Source organism: Artemia sp. Qi Xiang Cuo, chromosome 4, assembly GCF_049724085.1.
Source record: "Artemia sp. Qi Xiang Cuo chromosome 4, ASM4972408v1, whole genome shotgun sequence".
Taxonomy (NCBI): Eukaryota; Metazoa; Arthropoda; class Branchiopoda; order Anostraca; family Artemiidae; genus Artemia; species Artemia sp. Qi Xiang Cuo.
In genome coordinates, this window is record NC_142797.1 from 54324864 (window position 1) to 54344992 (window position 20129).

Sequence of the window (20129 nt, forward strand, 5' to 3'; positions counted from 1 at the left end):
TTTAACATCTTCACTGCTCCCACCATCTTTACTAATGATACTACCAAGGTAAGTGAAGCTGCCTGCCTGATCAATCTTTTCGTTACCCAACGTCACCTCTTCATCTTCACTTATTCCTAGCCTTAGTGACTTCTTAACATTAACTTCTTCTTCTTAACATTAATTTTCAAATCTATTCTAGCACCCTTAACTCGCAAAACCTCTAAAACTTCATTCATTTTGCTCACACTTTATCTAGGATATTTAAATCATCAGCATAATCTAAGTCCAGGAGACTTTTTCTTCCGCATTCGGTACTGTGGTCTCTCATTGACTCTATTGTACTTCTTAAGATAAAATCCATCAAAATGGTTCATATAAAGAGATACAGAACACGACTCTTTTTAACTGCAGATTTAATATGAAACCAGCTACTAACCTAATTTCCTACCTTAACTGCAAAAGTGATGTTCTCGTACATAGCACTAGTCACTTTAATGTATTTGTCTGGTATACTATACAAGGATAAAACCTTTACTAAAGCTCTTCTATCAACAGAATCGAACGCTTGCTCATAATCTATAAAACTGAGGACCAAAGGTGTTTGGAAACTCAGGCACTTCTCAATTATTAACCTAAGAATGAAAATTTGGTCGATACATTCTCTACCTTTTATAAAACCGCACTGTTCTTCTCTTAAAACTTTGTCTACGACATCTCTCAGTCTAAAAAGTATCATATTACTAAGTAATTTGCTACCTACAGAGACCAGACTAATGCCTCGATACTGAGGGCGAATAATATAATATAACAGTCAAAAGTTGAAACAAGATAATTGCATATTTTCACAAATAGGTTCCTTATTACACTCCAATAAAAATCACGATTGCTCCTACCACGACTACTTCACCGTCAATAGTCCCCTATAAAGAATTGATCCTAGTTCCGCTAAGATTCCTCCTACCCACGACTGTTTCCGCCTTGACCAATTTCGATTTTTACTATAGTGTTAAAAAAAACAAATACTGCTTGAGCTTCCAGGAATTCTATATCTTCGATATCAGTGTGCAATTTAGTTGTATAAATCTTATTTGAAAAACGTTTTCTGCATTTCTTTTTTTGTCTTTTAAATCTATCTCTTTCAAATAAGCGTAGAAAATCAATTTGCCTTTTGAGGGGCAGTAACGCTGACTTCATTTTTGTTATTTTTCTTTTCATCTTAAGTTTGGCATAATTGTCCATTATAATTCCGTTCGTTTCAATTTAGCTTCTTTATTCATAGTACCCTTTTATTTACTCGTTTTAGTTGTGACATCTTAAATTTACTGTTTTGTATAACAAGTATCGGACACGGACAATTTTTTCCTGGTATAACTATACAATGGACCTCACTCATACGTGGCATTTCTATTAGTGGGGGATGTGAACTTTGAAGAACTATCAATCGGTTGTTGCCAACGAGTGTTTTTTTTTAAGCTAAATTGTGTCTTGGTAGGCCCCGGTGCAAAATACAGAAACAATTGAGCAGCTGTACGCCGTCAAATTTTCTGTTGGTCTGGGAAAAATTAAGTATTGAGACTGTGGGCATGACTTACCTAGTATTTAAGAATTGACACATGTCATAAACTGTCTTTATGTGGTACAAGCTTTTGAAGGACGACCCAGAGAATTTCGCTGACAGGCTCCACGCTAGACGGCAGTCAAACTCAAGAACTGAAGACAACGTGTATTTGAAATACTAAATTCAGACCCTTGGGTAAGTGCTTTTTACTTTGAAGTGTTGAAAAGACTGGAGGGAAGAATCACCTGGCTGAGACCAGCCATCACTGTAAGGTGGAATTTATATAATATAAGTTCACCCAGCCAACACTGTTCCAAGGGTACCAAACATAAGACAATAATAGGCATTGTGACTATCCCCAACCCTCTTATAATCCCAGCTTGGATCAAGAAGACTATTTCCTATTCTGAAAAGCAGAATCATCACTCAAAGGACACCACCATAGGACCTTACGTGCTGACACTCAAGCAATGCACTCTGAAGACTTTAAAGATGTTGTAGCAATACCCCAAATAAGTTTATTTTTCGGAAAGTTTTGTACAAACCCTGTCTGTCCAAAGAATCTGAAAGTTGCTCTTCACTTCTCATGGAAAACCTTTTTTTCCTTTAGTATTTCAAAAATACCAGGCATTTGACTTTGACATATGATATTTTATTACTTAAAAAAAAACACTATCAATATATATTTTTGTACGAATGAGCTCTTTCTCGCTATTCTGAGACAATTGGTTCGACACCGTTAGCTCTTGTATAAAAAAAAAAAAAATTGAATGCATCCGTAGCCACTTATCTCGGGAAAAGTATGAAAAGTGATGCATTCGTGGATAGGGATTAACGATTTTTTCTACAGACATGTTAAATCTTGCGAAGCAATTTTCATCAGCCTTGCTCGACTTTCCGGGGGCGTTTTCTCTTTTCCTAAAATTTAGTAACTTCTTTGGTGATAGTTTTAATGGATGACTTAATATTCAATAATTTAACATTTTTTTGATTAATACATATTTATATATTGTTTTCAACCTTCCGTATTGTTTCATCTTGACAAATATTGCTCTTTACTTACTGGTCATTACCTGAATCGATTTGATATCTCGTATTGGTGGCACATTCGTATGGGGCATCATTTTAAGCCCCCTATTAGCGAAGTCACTTCTAGAGTGAGAACCTATCTCACATAGAGTAGCAAGAGCTCGATTCAAAGGCCGCTTTTTCAACATATCAATTATTGTAGTTTATGCTCCAACAAGAGACGCACCGGAGAGCGAAGCAGATCTTTTTTACCAAGTTCTAATTTGTACACTTAAGAAAGTAACAAAACGAGACCTCATCTTTATTGAGGGTGACTCTAACGCTAGAGTTGGGGGAAAAGTATTCAATGCTGAGATTTCGATTGGCCTCTTCGTCCTTGGAGTTAGATGCGGCCGGAGATTCAAGCTTCTTCGGTTTTTAAAGGCGAATGTTTAGTCTCTACAATTCCATATTCAAACACAATCCTAGTCACAGAGCCACATGATATTCAAGAAGTGGTAGAGCGAAAAGCCAGATTGATTACATCCTCATGTCCCGCCGTTGGAAATCAATGGCTACAAATAGAAGATAGTACATTGGAGTGGATACTGGCTCGAAACATGGGTCGGATCACCTCCTAGTCAAGTTAGATCTAAAGTTGCGACTAGCACCATGCCCCAAGAGGAACCCTCCACGAAGATTTGATATCAATCGCTTCGATGATCCTAATATACGACAGGCATTCTGCTTAGAGTTGTCTAACCGCTTTGAAGCTCTCCAAGTGCAAGTGAACGACGAGCAAACTCAAAGTTTGGATGAAGAGTGGTTGATCATACGCAATACAATCCACGAGGCTGGGGAAGCTACGATAGGACACCGCAAAAGACTATCCAAAAAGTGGATGTCAACACGCACAATTCAGTTGGCTGAGCACAAGTAACAGATATTAGACAAGAAATCAGAGTTGTTCAATCGCCTAAGCAGAGAATGCCACTAATTATCTAGAAATCATAAAATCAGTTGCTGGGAGAAAGTTATTTAGGACATGGAAGCCATTGCCTGCTGACTGGAAACTAGGAAAATGTATCAGCTCCTAAAATCAATTAGGAGTAAACCAAATAGACCTGCTAGTACATCCGTCGAAGATGAAAACGGCAATCTACTCTCGAATAATACCAAAATAATAAATCGCTCGAATGAGCACTTTGACAAACTACTTAACCATCACCAACTATCCACGCCGATGGATGATAATGAGCACTGCATTAATCAAGTCATAGCCCTGATGACCTACAGGAACCAAACTCTCCCAGCAGTATTTACAATGACGTGAATATGGCTCTCCCCCACGTTAAATGAAGTCCAACAAGCAATAAATTGCCTTAAAAGCAATAAAGCCCCTGGTCCTGATGCCATTCCGGCTGAACTTTACAAGTATGGAGGGACAGCACTTGTCAGCAGGCTTCATAAACTAACCTGTCGTATGTGGGATGAAGAGATGGTTCCAGAGGATTGGGGAGACTCTATCATCCTTCCAGTCTTCAAAAAAGGGCTAAAGACAAAATGCAGCAATTATCACGGGATTTCTCTCATATGTATTGCTGCAAAAATGTTTGCCGTAGTGCTACATAATCGTTTTCATATCCAGCGCAACGCAAAGACAAGGCCCAATAAAGCGGGATTCCGCCCAGGCATGGGAACAATTGACCAACCATTCGTTGTAAGACAAACCCTTGAACACACGGCAAAACACCAGAAACCAACAGTGTCTCTATTCATAGATTTTATTACAGCTTTTGATTCTGTTCTATGGGATGGAATCTGGAAGGCCATGACAGAGGATAGAGTACCAGGCAATATAGTTAGACCTATCTAAGCATACTACCAGCATACGCGAGTCCAAATCCAGATCGGTGGAAAACTCTCATTGATGGTCCAAATTGATTTCGGTGTCCGACAGTGATGTATATTGTCTCCCGTCTTATTTAATTTCGCGATCGACTGGATTATGACCAGAGCAATGACGACGTTCTCAGGCGTTGAAGTAAGTCCCAATTTCGTGATCACTGATCTGGACTACACCGACGATATTTGCTTGTTGGCTGAATCTCCTCCAGAAGCCCAATCTATGCTATCGAAGGTGGCTGAAGAATCCTCTCTGGTCGGCCTAAAAATAATCTCCCTGAGGACAAAAAGTCTTGGCGTCCAGTCTCTCATCTCAATAACCCCCAATATTTATAGCACGGTCATCCATAGACGAGATGCATGAACTTAAGTACCTAGGTCCTCTGTTAGACTAAATAGGAGGATGCACATCTGAAATACAGTCAAGAACTGCTTCTGCAACTGGATTTTTTACCCAGCTAAATCACTCTCTATGGAACAAACTTCCCGAGGAGGTAGAAAATAAGACAGATCTGGATGATTTTCGAAATTCCCTCAGAGTAAGCTGTTTTTATCAATATGGAAGATTTTAGTGGTTGTGTGTAGAGAATGATTGGTTGAATGTTGTTGGTTAGATGATTGTTTGGGTTTTGAATGGATGAGTGATTTATTTTCCTTTTTTTATTTATTTTTTTTCTCCTCTCTTTTTGTGAATGTTGTGTGTTGTGTTGCGTTGTTTGCGTGGATGATTCCCAAGTGCCCACTTTTTTGTTGGAGGGGGGGGGGGAGAGGGAGGCGAGAGAAGATATTTATTTGTTTTTGGGTTGGACCCTTTTTGGGTTATATTAGGGTCCGAGGAAATAAATCATAATAATAGAAAATATTATATATATTTTTAAAAGAGTTTTTCTTTTTTTTTCGGGTTTTGTCCGGCATGCAGTAATGCATTGGATTGTGTTTTTTTAAATGAGATGTTTGTTTATTTATTTATTGTAACCCGTTTGTAAATAAAAAAAAAAACAAAACAGAAAAATGTTCGTCTGAAGACAAGATTAAGGATTTACCAGGCCCTTGTTCGGTCTATCTTACTATACGTCTGTGAGACATGGACTATGAAAGCATCCGACATTCAAGCCCTTAACGTATTTGACCATTCATGTTTAAGGAGAATGAATGGCACTAAACTCCGTGATCGTGTCAGCAATGTTGAACTCCGCAAAATCTGCTATCAGCGTTCTGATTTGGCCACTATAATTAAACAAAGAAGACTCCGATGGTTCGGCCATACACTTCGCCGCCCACACCACACCTTTGTCAATAAAACCCTAAGATGTACAGCCCTTTCGGGATGGAAAAAGCGACATGGGGGACAAAAGAAAACGTGGCTTGCCTGCATCAAGGCTGACCTAGACCCAATCGGTGGCTTCAAGAAGTATGGACGAAGGTGGGAAAAGTCCTGGATCGATTTGATTGAGCCACTCGCAAACGACCGAGACTCTTGGCTTACTACAATGACGAAGCTACTGGACGCCAGGGAGAGCGGAGATGCTTGAGTCCTGCTACAAGTAAAGTAGTATTGGTTCAAAGCGTATTAAAATTGAGGATTAATGAACCAATTTGGCGCATCGTTATCTTTGATAAATAAGCGATGATAAGAGATATCTCTCCTATAAGTATTAAGTACCTAATACCGTTTTGATCACTACGATTTTTTCCATCCTAACAAAGAACAAACATAAGCTAAAGTTTATTATTTGTGTTAGGTCAGAGGGGTTACCACTAGGTGAGAGAAGGAAGTATTTGGGGGGGGGGGGTAGGCAAGCTTCTGGTCCTTACTTCTGTCCCATGAGCGGAAAAGAGGAAGATTTGGTTCATTTTGTGGGGAAGTGTAGTGAATTAATAGATTTAAGAAAAGAAGAGTTTGGGGTTGAGGTTTGGGAGAAAGATGAGATACTAATTTTATTAGCAAGGAAAGATATGGGAGGTATAAAGAGACTGGGGAGGTTCCTGACGATGGGTATAGAACATAGAGAAAGGTTTTTTGAAGTTTAGGGATGAGGTTGATAGTTCACTAGCCTAGATTATACTTTTGTGCCAATTTAAGTTTGTATGAATGTGTCTTTGTTTTTGCGACCACGACCCTTTGGGCTTTTGTGTCAATAAATTCTATTATATTCATTTAAACTGAAATAAAGAAGAAATTTAATAGACACTATCGCAGGGTTTTCTCAGCAGTAAAAGGTTTTCTATTTGGCTTGTAATTCCTTAGCCTGTCTTGTAAACAGCACTTGGGTCAAATACATAAGCACCACGGATGTACGATTAGGGTTTTATTGAATTAGTTAACTATGCATTCAAAATCGTGTTAGTCAGTAACTCTTTCCAACTAATTAGAACTTGGTAAACATCACTTTCAGTTTAGTTTTAACTTCACTTTAATTAATAAAATGTCAAAACAATGAAAGTGACAGCAGTACAAATTTTCAAGGCTGCAATAAAAAAAAATCAAACAGTTTGAACTGCCCTAGAGAGATACTACTATTACTAACAACTCACCGCAGCAGCAATCCGACTGGGGCCAACACAGCTACGCACGCTCCTCCTCCATCCCAATCTATTCAAAGCCTCCCTCTTTACACCCTCCCATGAAGTTCCCATTTCCTTGACATCCTCCCACCCCAGACGATGACGACCTGCTTTCCGTTTAGCCCTAGACGGTTGGCCGAAAAGGACAATCTTCGGAAATCTGTCGTCCTTTAGCCGCAGAACATGCCCTAGCCATCTAAACCTTTCTTTCATTATAGCCATAGAAAGCGGGATTGAACCACATTTTTCGTTACAGCCTACTATTTGAGATACCTCCCCAGATCTGTACATTTTATTTTATCGTTAATAGCAATGGCTTGAAGCGGCTGCGGCCCTTCTTCTATTGGTTATAAATTTTTATTATAGTATGGGAGACTACTTTTATTGTAATTTTTTTACATTTCCATTTTCTTAACAAGGTTTGAAAAAAAAACGAAATGAGAATGAATCCAAAAAAAATTGTTAAATAAAAGTTCAAATAGGGATAAAATCCTTTTAATAGACAGTGATGATGATAACAGTGATAGAAATTCACAAAATACCAGATATTTCGGTCACATATACAGTGACCGTCATCAGTAGTAAAAGTTTTACTATTGATGACGGTCAGTGTATATGTGACCGAAATATCTGGTATTTTGTGAATTTCTATCACTGTTATCATCATCACTGTCTATTAAAAGGATTTTATCCCTATTTGAACTTTTATTTATCGTCATGGAAAGGCAGTGTGGTCTCCGAAATTATCTACGTCAAAAAAAATTGTTCAAATGGAGTTACGGTAAAATTTTTACTTAAAACGAAAACAATTTATTCTGGTGGTAACTTGTCCCAATGGACTCCTTATTTTAACAGCAAGTTGTCAAGCGCTTTACTAGACGTGATAAACGTTATCAATAATGTGCTTTTCTGAATAATGAATAAACTTGACTAGAGGTATTTGCTGTAATATCTCGAGTATTCTGTGCTTAAACGTTACGATTTAAAATTGAGGTGGCAGCAGCATTTCCACTCAGTATAATTTGTCCTTATTTAGGTTTGAATGCCATTCTTTATTTTGTTTGAAAGGGTTTTCGTCCTCCATTTTTATAACTTTAAAACACCAGCTCTCATCTGCCTTTTCAAGATACTACAATCCAATGCATATATAATTTTTGTAATTTTGATGTGCATCCAATGTAAAAACTCTTACTGATATTGCCCGCTTTAAAAGTTGAAATATTCAAGACTTGAAGATACTTCTGGATAAAAAACAACAAAAAAACTGCACTTTAGAGTGAAGCTTCATTTCTTTTTTAAAAAGGGTAGGATAACTGATGAGGGAGGAAACTCGGATCCTATGACATGGGATCCGACTACTGACGGTACGGTACGGCGCCACTGACGGTACAGCGTTACAAAGCAGATTCAAAACATTGCCAACAAGTTTAATTTGAATTTATTGAAATTTGGATTTTGTCGTCTAAGTTGCTTTGGATCCAACCTGACATCTTCGTAAAGTAAAGTGAGTTAAACAAAAGTGTACCAAAATATACCTATTTTGCATTTTTGGCAAAAGTCGTTTGTTCTTTTAGCTTCGGCCCAAAAAAAAAAGTAAAAAAGAAAATGGCCACAATAATGATTTGGCTGCATAACAGTGAATGGCGTCTATTGTTGTTTATTTTTCCAAGAGTCAATCGAGTTTCCTCTAATCAGTCTCTCAGTCTACAAGGTAAACTTTCTTAGAAGAAGAGCAAAGAGGGATTATTTAAAAAAAATTTACTGAGACCAAAGGTAACTCAAAGGAAACCTGGAAAATCATCGGGGAGATGATATCAAAGAAGAACAGTTGCGAGCCTCTCTCAATAGAGGTAGATGGGACTATACTACATGATCTTCTACAAGTGGCGGAATATTTTGCAGATTATTTCTCTACAATTGGCCAGACAGTGCAACACGAAAATAACCAGAGTCCTGAATCGTCCCGCGAGTATGAGTTTCAAGATGATAGAGGGGACAGATTAGCCTTTGAGTTTGAGAGGTGTACCTGTGATGAACTACTTACAACTGTTGGAAACATTACCTCAAATTAAGTAAGGATAGATGGAATTAACATCTAAACTTTCAACTCAGTTTCGGTTTACCCTCTGCCTTGTATTGTTCATATAATAAACTGGTCGCTTGAAACGAGAATCTTTCCTGGAGGCCTCAAAACAGCCAAGGTTTTTTCCTCTTCACAAAGGTGGCTCGAGATCTGATATTGGGAACTGGAGGCCAATCTCCGTCCTTCCCCTTTTCTCAAAAGTACTTGAAAAAGTTGTTCATTGACGACTCCACCAGCATTTTACATATCATGGTATCCTTAGTGATACTCAGTTTGGCTTCCGCAAAAGTTACTCAACTATACATATGGTGTTACACTTATGTGATTTTGTGAATCAGTGTCTTGATAGTGGACAAATACCTCTCACTGTTTTTATAGATTTTAAAAAGGTATTTGATACGGTCGATTTTAATATTTTATTAAATAGATTAAAGCTTTTAGGGGTTAAAGGAGCTTGTTTGAATTGGTTCGATTCGTTTTTAAATGGGAGGTCAATAAAGGTTATAATTGATAGTGTAACCTCTAGTCCATATCTTGTGGATTGTGGTGTTCCACAGGGTTCTGTGCTGGGTTCGCTTTTATTTTTGGTTTATGTTGATACTATGAGATTTTACCTTCGTGATTCGTGTCTTACTTCTTTCGCAGATGACACTGCTATTTCTTTTCGTGGTGTTTCTGTGGATAATTTAATCAATAAGGTAAATATGGTATTAAATTATTTAAGTGTGTTTACTTCCTTAAGAATGTTGGCGGTTAATGTAAAAAAGACAAATTTTAGGGTTTTTAGCCGAATTGGTAAGCCCATTGATCTCGGTGGGCGAATATTATTTTCTGGTTCTCTAGAACAAGATAACACAGTAGCTTGTTTTAGGAAATTAAACGTGATGAATGTGGGACAAGTTCGTGACTACCAGACAGTGTTTTTTATTTGCCAGTATTTTTATGAAGTGTGTTCATCGGTGTTTTTAGATTTTTTTCGACATAATAGTAATTTGCATAATTATTATGCAAGGAATGTGAATAAACTGATGACGGTGCATAGGAGTCGAATTTGAACTGGATTTCACATGAAACATCTGACCCAGGGGCTGTGAAATTCCCTTCCGGATATAGTGTTAAGGCGGCTGAACACCAGCATTTGTTTAAAAAGAAAGTAAAGAATTTCTTGTTAGGGGCGGGGGGGTGAGGACCCAGGATCCAGAGATTGAAGCTTTATGTTATTCTTTGTTTTCTTTTGTTATTGTCTTCTTCTTTTTTTTTCTTTTTTCTTCTGTGCTCTTCTATGAATGTTTATCAGTATGTGTGAAAATGAAGTTTAAACTTGACTTAGAAATTTAAGTTATTTATTAAGTATGTTGAATTAGTTTGTGGTAACCGCCAAATGCTAGTGCATTTATCTCTTCCCATGGGTGGTTACCCATTGATCATGTTTAGCAAGGTCGTTTTTGTAATAAGTTAATCCAATCTAAAATCTAATCTTGAAACAAGATTCACAAATAACTAATTATGGTATCAATCCGTTTCAATGACAGGGATACCAGATGCCTCGGTCAATGTGTGTTCACAAGGTAATGCTCGCAATTTATTTATGTAAAACTTCTGCAAACTAGTTCATCAGTGAATTTGGACAATCACAATGGAACAGGGATTTTGAGGCCCTTTTTGGGATTAATTTTTTTCCCTTTAAATACTCGACCAGCTAATTGCAAGAAACGCAACCATTATAATTCAATCATAGGCTATATGAACTATACTGATAAACTCTAAGGAGCATGCCAAAGGCTATGGATGAGTATGGAATCTAATGTAGAGGTAAAACTCTCCTTTAGTTAGGTTTTGTTGATGGTTTGAGTGCCCTAGATAAAACTGTTACCAAAACGAATAAATTTTAAGGTATCTTGAGAGTTTAGGATGGAAAAATAGGTTTGAGAATAAATATTAAGTAGACTAAGTCGCTTAGACTAGGAACAAATGAAGGTGAAAAGGCGATGTAACGAGAAGACTGACCAATAGGAATACTTTACTTAACTGGGTAATGTTATCAGTAATGATGGTAGATTGAGTGGAAATGTAAGCCATCGTTGAAAAGTTTAGAAGATAGAAAGATAGGTCTGCGAACCAAGTTTAGAATATTGGAACCTAAAGTAATGATAGTGGTCAAGTATAGTTTTGAAGCGCGGGCCCTTTAAAAGGCAGAGGAAGACTAGTTAAATATGTCTAGAGGAATCGTCAAAGGGTAGCTTTAGGTGCCCCTTTGACTGACCTAATATTAAATAATAGGCTGTACGAAAAAAGATTATGCTTTTTGGCTATGGATCATGGGCCAAACGAGGAGCCGGTCGTCCCCGAATAAGGAGACAAGAGGTCATAAGGAATGATTTAAAGGAAATCAAAACTTCTGGGAGGGGAAGGGATAAAGGATGAATCTTTGAATAGATTACAGTGGAGAAGGAGCGTACAAAGCTGTGTGGATTTCTGGCGATTTGGTGCTGCAGTTAGTTGTTAGTAGTAGTAACAGTATTTTTCTTTGTGAAGAATCAATTATACAGTTAAGTTAAGATAAAATTGACGTGGGGGAACTGCTTGCAATTATGGAATGATCCGATGGTTTGGGCGCATCCCTGGCAGGTGCCTTTGTAGGCAAGTGAGCAGATATTCACTTTGAGGGAGGGGGACAGGTAAGGCTGCATAAAGAGCAAAAAAAGCGAATCTAAAAAATTTAAGAAAGTAACAATCATGATCTTTCATGCTCTGACCCTCCCCCCCCCCCCTCTCATTGACATCATGTATTTCTTAATCTATATCAATACAGTTTGATTCCATTATAACTAACTGGTATTTTAAAAAACGTTTAATATATGCAATAGTCAAAAAGCACAAGAACAATAACACACACTAAAATTGCTTAACTCTCAATGCAACTATTGGCTAGTAAGAATGGAAAAACGAGGAGACATAATGCATATAAAAAAGATATGTAAAAACTTGCGTGACTAAATTCCTGATGTTACAACCCCACAGAACTATCAATATCTAGCAAAATTCGCAAACAAAAAGCACATCAACAGCTATCGGTTTACAGTTAATACCTGACACGTGGAAGGTTTGTAATTTTGATTAAACTGAAAATGTTTTAATAAGACCTGTTATTGCACAAATTTTAAAGAAAATTTACACTGCTTAAAACTCCTGTCAGAATAAACCGGCTATAATGACAAGCACGTTGACCAAAAAGAAAGAAGAAAAAGATATGCAAGTCGTTTTCCAGAAGGACTGCTTAAGATATATTTTGGGGATAAGGCTTAGTGGCGAGGTGTCAAACCTGAAAATTTAAGAAAAACGAAGTCTGATCAGAGCTCTTAATTAAAAAGACTAAGCTCTGAGAATCGTACAACAAAGTAGCCCCCAAGAGGGAAGGATAAAAGAAAGACACCTTAGATGATAATGACATTATAACAAGAACCTAAAATCCTTAGGAATTTCATCGCTGGCGGCTCGAGGAGAAGCTAGAAATAAAGTGAGATAGAAGAGGCGTGTTAGACACTTCGTCGACCTGAGGGGGGTTGTTACAACTGTAGTAATGGTAACATATATATAACATTTTCTTAAATACAAATATTCAGATAAGCTACAAGTTCATATCTTTCTTAAATATTTTCAGACACATCGAGAAACACATCCGCAAATCTAGCATAGATTTAAAACCACAATTTGGCTTGTTTTTATTTCAGAAAAAAAAAATGCAGACACCTCTATTCAAAGGAATGGATTCTCACTTTGCCTATTACATCATAATAATCAATTTACTTTTGACTGAATTTATCAATTATCATCCCTATAGGTCAAAGTTAGCATACTGAAGGATGTCTCTGATCTAAGTCTGAAGTGCTGGCTTCAAATAATAATTACTACTTTACAGCAATATCATCAATGCTTTCTTTTTCAATTGAAAGTCCATTTATAAAGAGGTCTTCCTGCCACCAAGATTCAGCTTGAAAGAAAATTCTTAAGATGTTTTAATAAGATCTCCCCCCCCCCCAAAGAAAAATTACTGATTAAAACACAAATTTAGTGCTTGTCATTAAACCATTATTGAAAACTTCCTCAAGCAGAAGTAATGCACTCTTTTTCTCCCTCATTGGGCTTATTTTTTCTAGTTGAATGGGTTAACAGCAAAAAAAAGCGTTCCAGTGGCGTAATGGATGTTACTCTTTGTGTAACAGAAATAAGTTTTTAAATTATTGGAATAGGAACAGGTTGGAAATAAAGATATCACTAGTGAAAACTGAAGTCCAACCAGCGAAAACTGAAGTTTAACTGGTCTGAACTTAGTTAAGCTTGACCAACCAGAACGTTTTCCAAGAAATTCTGATTGGCTGGCTGGTATTTTAGAAGTTGTGATATTGACTGTTTTTATATTTAAATGAATATTAATATCTGATAGTTACTGTTGGATTATACAACAACTAACAACTCATGGGAGCACAAGTTTGTCTGAGCTCAAAGCTGTGTCAGTTTCTTGGCCATTTTTACCTCAAGGGAGAAGGTCTTGGGATAAGTAAGGTTTGAACTGCAATTTCCCAGCGCCAATTCAAACCTTTGTTTCGAGAAAAACACAATTAAGAAATATAAGTTAGATAGTTCAGCCCTAAATGTTCACCCACCCTTTCTTTCAAAATTAGGCTATTTTATATATAGTCCGGGAGCCACTAAAGCGTATCTCGTTTATTTCTGAGTTGCGGTGGTCAGAAAAATACAGTCAGTTTGACAATAGTTTCTGACTATATCGACCACGCTGAATCCGAATATGGGTAGTGGCAAAGTTGGAGATCACGGCTTGTCCTTGTAAAAGCCACAAAAAACACCCTTTTTAGGCATATAAGATTTGTACGGATTGTTTATTTTTTTTTCTAAGTTTGTACTACTCCGATTTAGTGGTGCGACATCTCATTGTGGTCCTAAAATAATCTTCACATAGAATATGTTAAATTTTTTCCGATATTTTATATAGCCCAGGAGCTACAAGCTAACATTTATTAATTTCCCTCGAAAATCTCAAAATTCAAAGATTCATTTTCGACTAAACCACGTATCTCAGACCTTTCTATAATTTTTGTGTTTTTGATTCTTTTCCAGAATTTACCTTCCGTATTTAGCTTCACATTGCCGTAAAGTTCAAAGCTTAAACTGTTCGGTGAAGCCGTGTAGAATTTTTTGAAAAAGTATAGGCCAAAATATATATGCAAAAATAAATTTTTCAAAAATTATGATGTGACACATCTTTTATGCTAGAATTTAACGCCAAACCCGAATATGTAATTTACTTTTAAACCAAATTTCAACATTTTTTTTTTTTTGTCTTAATTCAAAATTTATTTAAAAAGCTGACGGATTTTGAGTTTATATGCTGATAATAATGAGACAGTGACAGTCTCCCTATAAAGTCTAAGCCAAGAACCTGCCCTGGTCATCTTCAAAGATTGCCCTCTATTAAGCCAACCTTTCAATATAGCTGTGAAAGATTAAGTGATTGTGTGTTTGAAAACATTGTTTATGTCACGTGTGCAGTGGGCAACAGCCTGGAAGCACTATCAACAAAAACAACAATTTTGTGAATTCTGTTGCTGATTAAACTTGAGGTTGGTAGTATGATTGAGAAGCTGTACTTTTAGTGGTTAGAGCTAAGAATAGGAACTGAACGACGCCTAATGCCTGCCTTATGGAACTATGTAATGTCATGGACAGGTAGGCTAAATAACTTTCAGATTGCTGGAAATGAGTAATAGGCTTCAAGACGAAAACTCAAGACCAGGTTGGAATTAAGAATGAGTTTTTATCTCAAACTGTCTGATGAACATATTGTGACATTTCTAAGTAGACTGGATCTATACTGTAATTATGCGAAGTTATATCAGGGATTTTTTAGGGTATGTTAGTCTTGATGTTACTGAGACCACCTTAAGCCAATCTACTTCAAATCTGTTATTTTGGATACCCTATACCAAATGCTGGGTATATCCAACATTTGGCATAGCCTACCCTAGCCTACAGTTAGGGATATTACTTGTCTTATGTATTATCATCAACATAATGTACTACTTCACCCCTGCAGTAGTACACCCTGGGATTTGTACCTCAGAATTTGAGTACTACACCCCACCATCAGTACAACATTAAACATGACTTAGGTCCTTCTAAGCTATACATGGAGTAGTACACTAAGTTAGACATAGGTCTCAAATTTGGATCAAATTTGGAAACTATGGATTACGATACAAAGCAGGCCAAACGTTCAACGACCAAGACCGGTAGCAGCTTTTATGCTGAATTGGTAGCTATTATAAGGATTTTGGTTACAGTTGGCACTAGTCAAGGATCAACACTTGAGATGCTAAATAAGATCATGCCAAACGAACTTTTGCCCTACGCCCCAGCAATATTTGAAGCAGTAGCTAGTGAACGTATTAAACTTCGACCGGGTACGAAGTCAAGTTTTCTCGAGTTCATTCGCACCTCTGCAAGTTTAGAAAGTTGGCCTTGCGAAGTACCGATTACCGATTAACACGGTCACGGGAACTGGTGTGGTGGTAGATTTCATGCCGTTAATCCGGTCGCAAGTGCCAGATAACACCGAAACCGTTGAGGCATTTTCGAAACAAATCCTTGCAAGGCTCTTAAATCTACTCCCAAAATCTACAACCTAGCTGCATATTGTAGCTGATCGGTATGACGGAGTATTCGGACTTGTAAATATTTCCGAGAATCCTATAGTTCTAAAAGACAGTAGTGGATGTCATGAGCGGAGAGGAAATACAGTGACGAAGAGTTTTATCGTTATGAAGAACTTGGTGCTAGAAAACTGGGATATTTTGCTTATGCAGTCAGAGAGTAAGGCAAGACTTATCGAATGTATTTTTGAATTTTGGAGCCGTGTCAGTCTTTCTGAATTAAACTTACCATTTGCCTCTCTAGTGGATTGGATTCAGTGATAGAATGAAGGTGCTAAAACTGGTCCCATCCAAAATGACTTTGGATCCGAACCCGGACTACGAAACGAACTTGTGCAGCACACATGAAGAAGCAGACACGCGCGTTGCTCTCCATGTTGCCGAATGCTACAGAAATGGATGTACCCAAGTAATTGTTGAAGCAAATGACACAGATATTGTTGTCATTTTATTACAGAAATATTGCGACTTCTTCCTTTTCAGGTGCGACCCAGGCTATGAACCCGAACTCTGCGTTCATTCAATGACAAAGTCTTTCTGATCCATTAAACTGTGAAAAGATCCTCGTGGGTAGTTATAGAATCAATACGGCTGCTACATTTCATTGGTGGATGTGATACGGTCAGTTTTTTCTTCTCGAAGGGCAAAAACACATTTGCTACATCTGCTGTTAAATCACAGCTCATTCAAGAAATTACTGATCTTACACGGAAAGTGAGGAGTGATATAAAAAACATCATTATGTACGAGCCCCAAATCTTGCGTATCTGTACGAAATTGGCTGTATCGGTATATAGCAAAAAACAGTCCGAATTTGATTCTCTCAATGACCTCCGAATTCATTTATTTCCCAGAAAAAAGAACTTGAACAGCTTACCCCCAACTTTTTATGGTTCTTAATTTTTTAGGCCTACAAATAAGTAATTAGCCTACAACATACAAAGTTAAGATTGGGCTAGCATAAAAGATGTGTCACATCTTCATTTTGGACAAATGTATTTTTGCATATATTTTTAGGCCTAAACCTTTTCAAAAAATTCTAGACGGCTTCACCGAACAGTTTAAGCTTTGAACTTTTCGGCAATGTGAAGGTAAATACAAAAGGTAAATTCTGAAAACGAATGAACAACAAAAAATTATTAGAAAGGTCCGAGATACGTGGTTTAGTTGAAAATGAACCTTTGAAATTTGAGATTTTCGGGGAAAATTAATAAATATTAGCCTATAGCTCCTGGGCCATTCAATATATCGGACAAAATTTAACATATTCTATGAGAAGACCATATTAGTACTAAAATGAGATGTCGCACCACTCAATCGGAGTGGTAAAACCTTAGAAAAAAAACAGTCTGTACACGTTTTATAGGCCTAAAAAGAGTGTTTTTTGGCATTTACAAGGTCAAGCCGTGATCTCCAGCTTTGCCACCACCCATATTCGGACAGCGTGGTCGATATAGTCGGAAACTATTGTCAAACTGACTGTGTCTTTCTGACCACCTAGTTGTCACATTATAGTGGTCTGGCTCCTGGACTAATAAATGATTTCATTTAAGTGCTACCTATATATAAAAACCACTTTCCATTTGTTTGAATTTTAGTGTTTGTACGATTCATATTGCTGAATAATACTTAATTCGATGCTCAAGCGACTTTTGACAGTCCGGATTTTTAATGAAAAAGGAACTTCATTGGAGGGAGTAAAGAATGAAGCTCTAAGCAGAGGGGGCGGACGAAGAGCGTGAACAGCTGCGTTGACCTCATGTAGCTTGATCATGCAATGAGTTACCATTAGGAGTATTATTACATAATTGAGCAATGGCATCTGAGTAGTAACCGTCAATGACACCAATCATAAATATACAATGGTAGGGGCATTCCCCACAAGACTGGTTTGAAAGACTCTACTCCCCTCAAAAATAAACTAAAAAATCTGAACATAAAACCTCACTTTTCTGGCCAATCTACCCCACCTCTAGGAAACATCCTATGATACCAGTCCCACCCCTATACCCTCTAAGCGTCAGACTTGTATACGCTACTGACATCAGGCATACCTACTTTATAAAACAGTAAAAGCATTGACTAGAGCTTGCCACTTCCACAAAATGTCTTAAAACGAAAATTTTTTTTATTTTTTATTTTTCACTAATAAACCCTTGTGATATTTGTAAAGCGATCAATTAAACTTCCTTTCTTGAAGAGACAGGGCGGATTTTAAGAGGATCACCTAAAATCTACTTTATTATTAACAATAATGTATTGGTTAAAAATTAAGAGAACAGATTGAGTACGTTTCAGCGTCACAAAGATAGGAAAATCAAACTAAGTACAGAACACAAACCAATCAAACAAGGGACGACTTGACTTATAGTTGCCGATTCTACCTTTCCCAGGGTTACGAAGCATAAGTGATACAAAGATATTCGAATTGTTTCAAGCTAGTAACCTTGTAATATAATGCCATTATTGTCTCTGGAACGTCGATGTCAAGTGGTCTTAACGCGTAGCCAAATAGTGTGGAAAACAATGATGGGCCACCATTTGGAAAGGACTTGAAATAGTAAGAAAGGTCACCGTGAGAAGGACTTCCTGCGGTGGTTGGATGCCCATTATTACGAAAAAGGAAATTTCTTCTTTTATTGATTATTTTATTTTTGCGGCATATGGTGGTTTGAAGTGTGTCCTGTTCGGCTGCTATTTAATCTTTTTAATAAGGAGTGTTGGTAACGTCTAAGGTTTAAAGTAATTTTTTTTTTAAATGGTCGTCACTGAGAGGGGTGGAGGTGGGTTAAAAAAGAAGAGTATGGAAAACCGAACGATAGGAACTGGAGTTCATCTTCGAAGAATAAATAACACAAAAACACCATCTAGCGTTATTCGTCAAAATCCAGTAATAAAAACATACTATTTGTATGCAAAAACAGACTATTTGTGTTTATTCTGGTTACCCATTTTTGTTGCTTTTACTTTATGTTAGGCCAAAGCTGAAATCACTTAAAAAGCCGAAAGGGAAGAAGAGGTTTTTTTAGCCCTTTATTCACTTTCCCTTTTTAAATTTATTCAGCTTTAGTTTGCTTGTTAATTATACTTATGGATTTAAATTAAAATATAATTTAAGAAAATAAAAACTTAATTTAAGCTTGTTTCGTTTTTAATAGTTCTGCTGGGTAGTACTGCCAGTGACGATATACTAAATCTTAATTCCTATTATCCCAACGTTACAGCACTAGAGATTTTAGTCTAACCAGTTTCTATTGTCTTACCCAGCAAAGTAATATCTAACAAAAAGACAAGCATCAGGGACGTAATTTGCCATGGTGCAGGAGGCCAACTGCCCCTCCCAGACCTCGGTTCACCCCCCCCCCCCAGCTGAAATTTAGTTTCTTTAACAATCTTGTCAAAACTAAGATAAGCCAGCGTAATTCATGCATCCGCACAAACGGGTCAGTTTTCTCTATTGTATCTTTACTTTTAATGGTACTATTTGGCTCCTTTTTCGGTTTTCACTGTCATTTTCACCTGATTGGGGAAACTAGCTCCAACTCTCCCCCCCCCTAGGATTTTGACGAAATTACGCCACTGACAAGCATGATATCGTGACACAAGGACTAAGCCCACTAAATATCACAAATTTGTCATCTGCTTCTTCAGGTTCCCGAGATACTTGTGACGTTGTGTTGATAGTTCCCAGTGACAGAGCCACTGGAAAAATGAGGGGCACTCATAGTCAATAAATTCTTCAACTTTTGTTCCTTCCTTTTCATCGGTAAAGTACATCCTTGATCGACTTCTCACTAGAAAATAAAGAAGGCTATTAACCAAAACGTGGGACAAATCCACACAAAAGCGATCGAACAAAGAGACAGGAGATACGCGCAATTTATGGAAGAAATTGTATTTTTAAATTGATTACATGATTTGTATAGAAAATGCTAACTATAATTCATACAGTAAATATTATAATGTGTACTGTCTCCGTAAGTGATAAAGTAATCAGTTTTTTTCGGTTGTCAACGATTATTTTAAGTTAAAATACATTCTGCGTAAAATGGGCCTATGGTACCTTGGTACAATATTTGCCGGTTAAGTAGGCTAGTTGACTTTAAGCTGACAGGCCTGCCGGTGACAGAATTCTATTTTCTGTATTAGAGTGCTTACAGAGTACTCTATTATACAGGTACTGGCATAATCTCAACCATGTTCTAAACGAGTTAATTCTAATTTGCTTTCAACAATTATTTTAAGTCAAAATCCAATCTGCACAACATAGGCCTATATTAGTTTGGAACAAATTTGGCAG

The 20129-nt window shown here is 37.2% G+C and overlaps 2 protein-coding genes across 2 annotated transcripts in view; one reads left to right on the forward strand and one right to left on the reverse strand.

Moving 5' to 3' along the window:
* Positions 1-5544: 5544 nt before the first annotated feature.
* LOC148953242 (uncharacterized) lies at positions 5545-5985 on the forward strand. The gene has a single exon (XM_089087910.1). It carries the CDS (start codon positions 5545-5547, stop codon positions 5983-5985), a length of 441 nt encoding a protein of 146 aa, XP_088944036.1.
* An 11266-nt stretch (positions 5986-17251) lies between these two features.
* Positions 17252-20129, reverse strand: part of LOC148953243 (uncharacterized) — a 39851-nt gene continuing 36973 nt past the window's right edge. Inside the window, exon 4 of the mRNA XM_089087587.1 lies at positions 17252-19623. Coding sequence (XP_088943713.1) covers positions 19454-19623 — 170 coding nt within the window. The 3' untranslated portion in view covers positions 17252-19453. The remainder of the gene's footprint in view (positions 19624-20129) is intronic.

Excerpts from the sequence above, each read along its gene's own strand:
- LOC148953242 (XM_089087910.1), top strand. The coding sequence starts at position 5,545 with ATGAAAGCATCCGACATTCAAGCCCTTAACGTATTTGACCATTCATGT.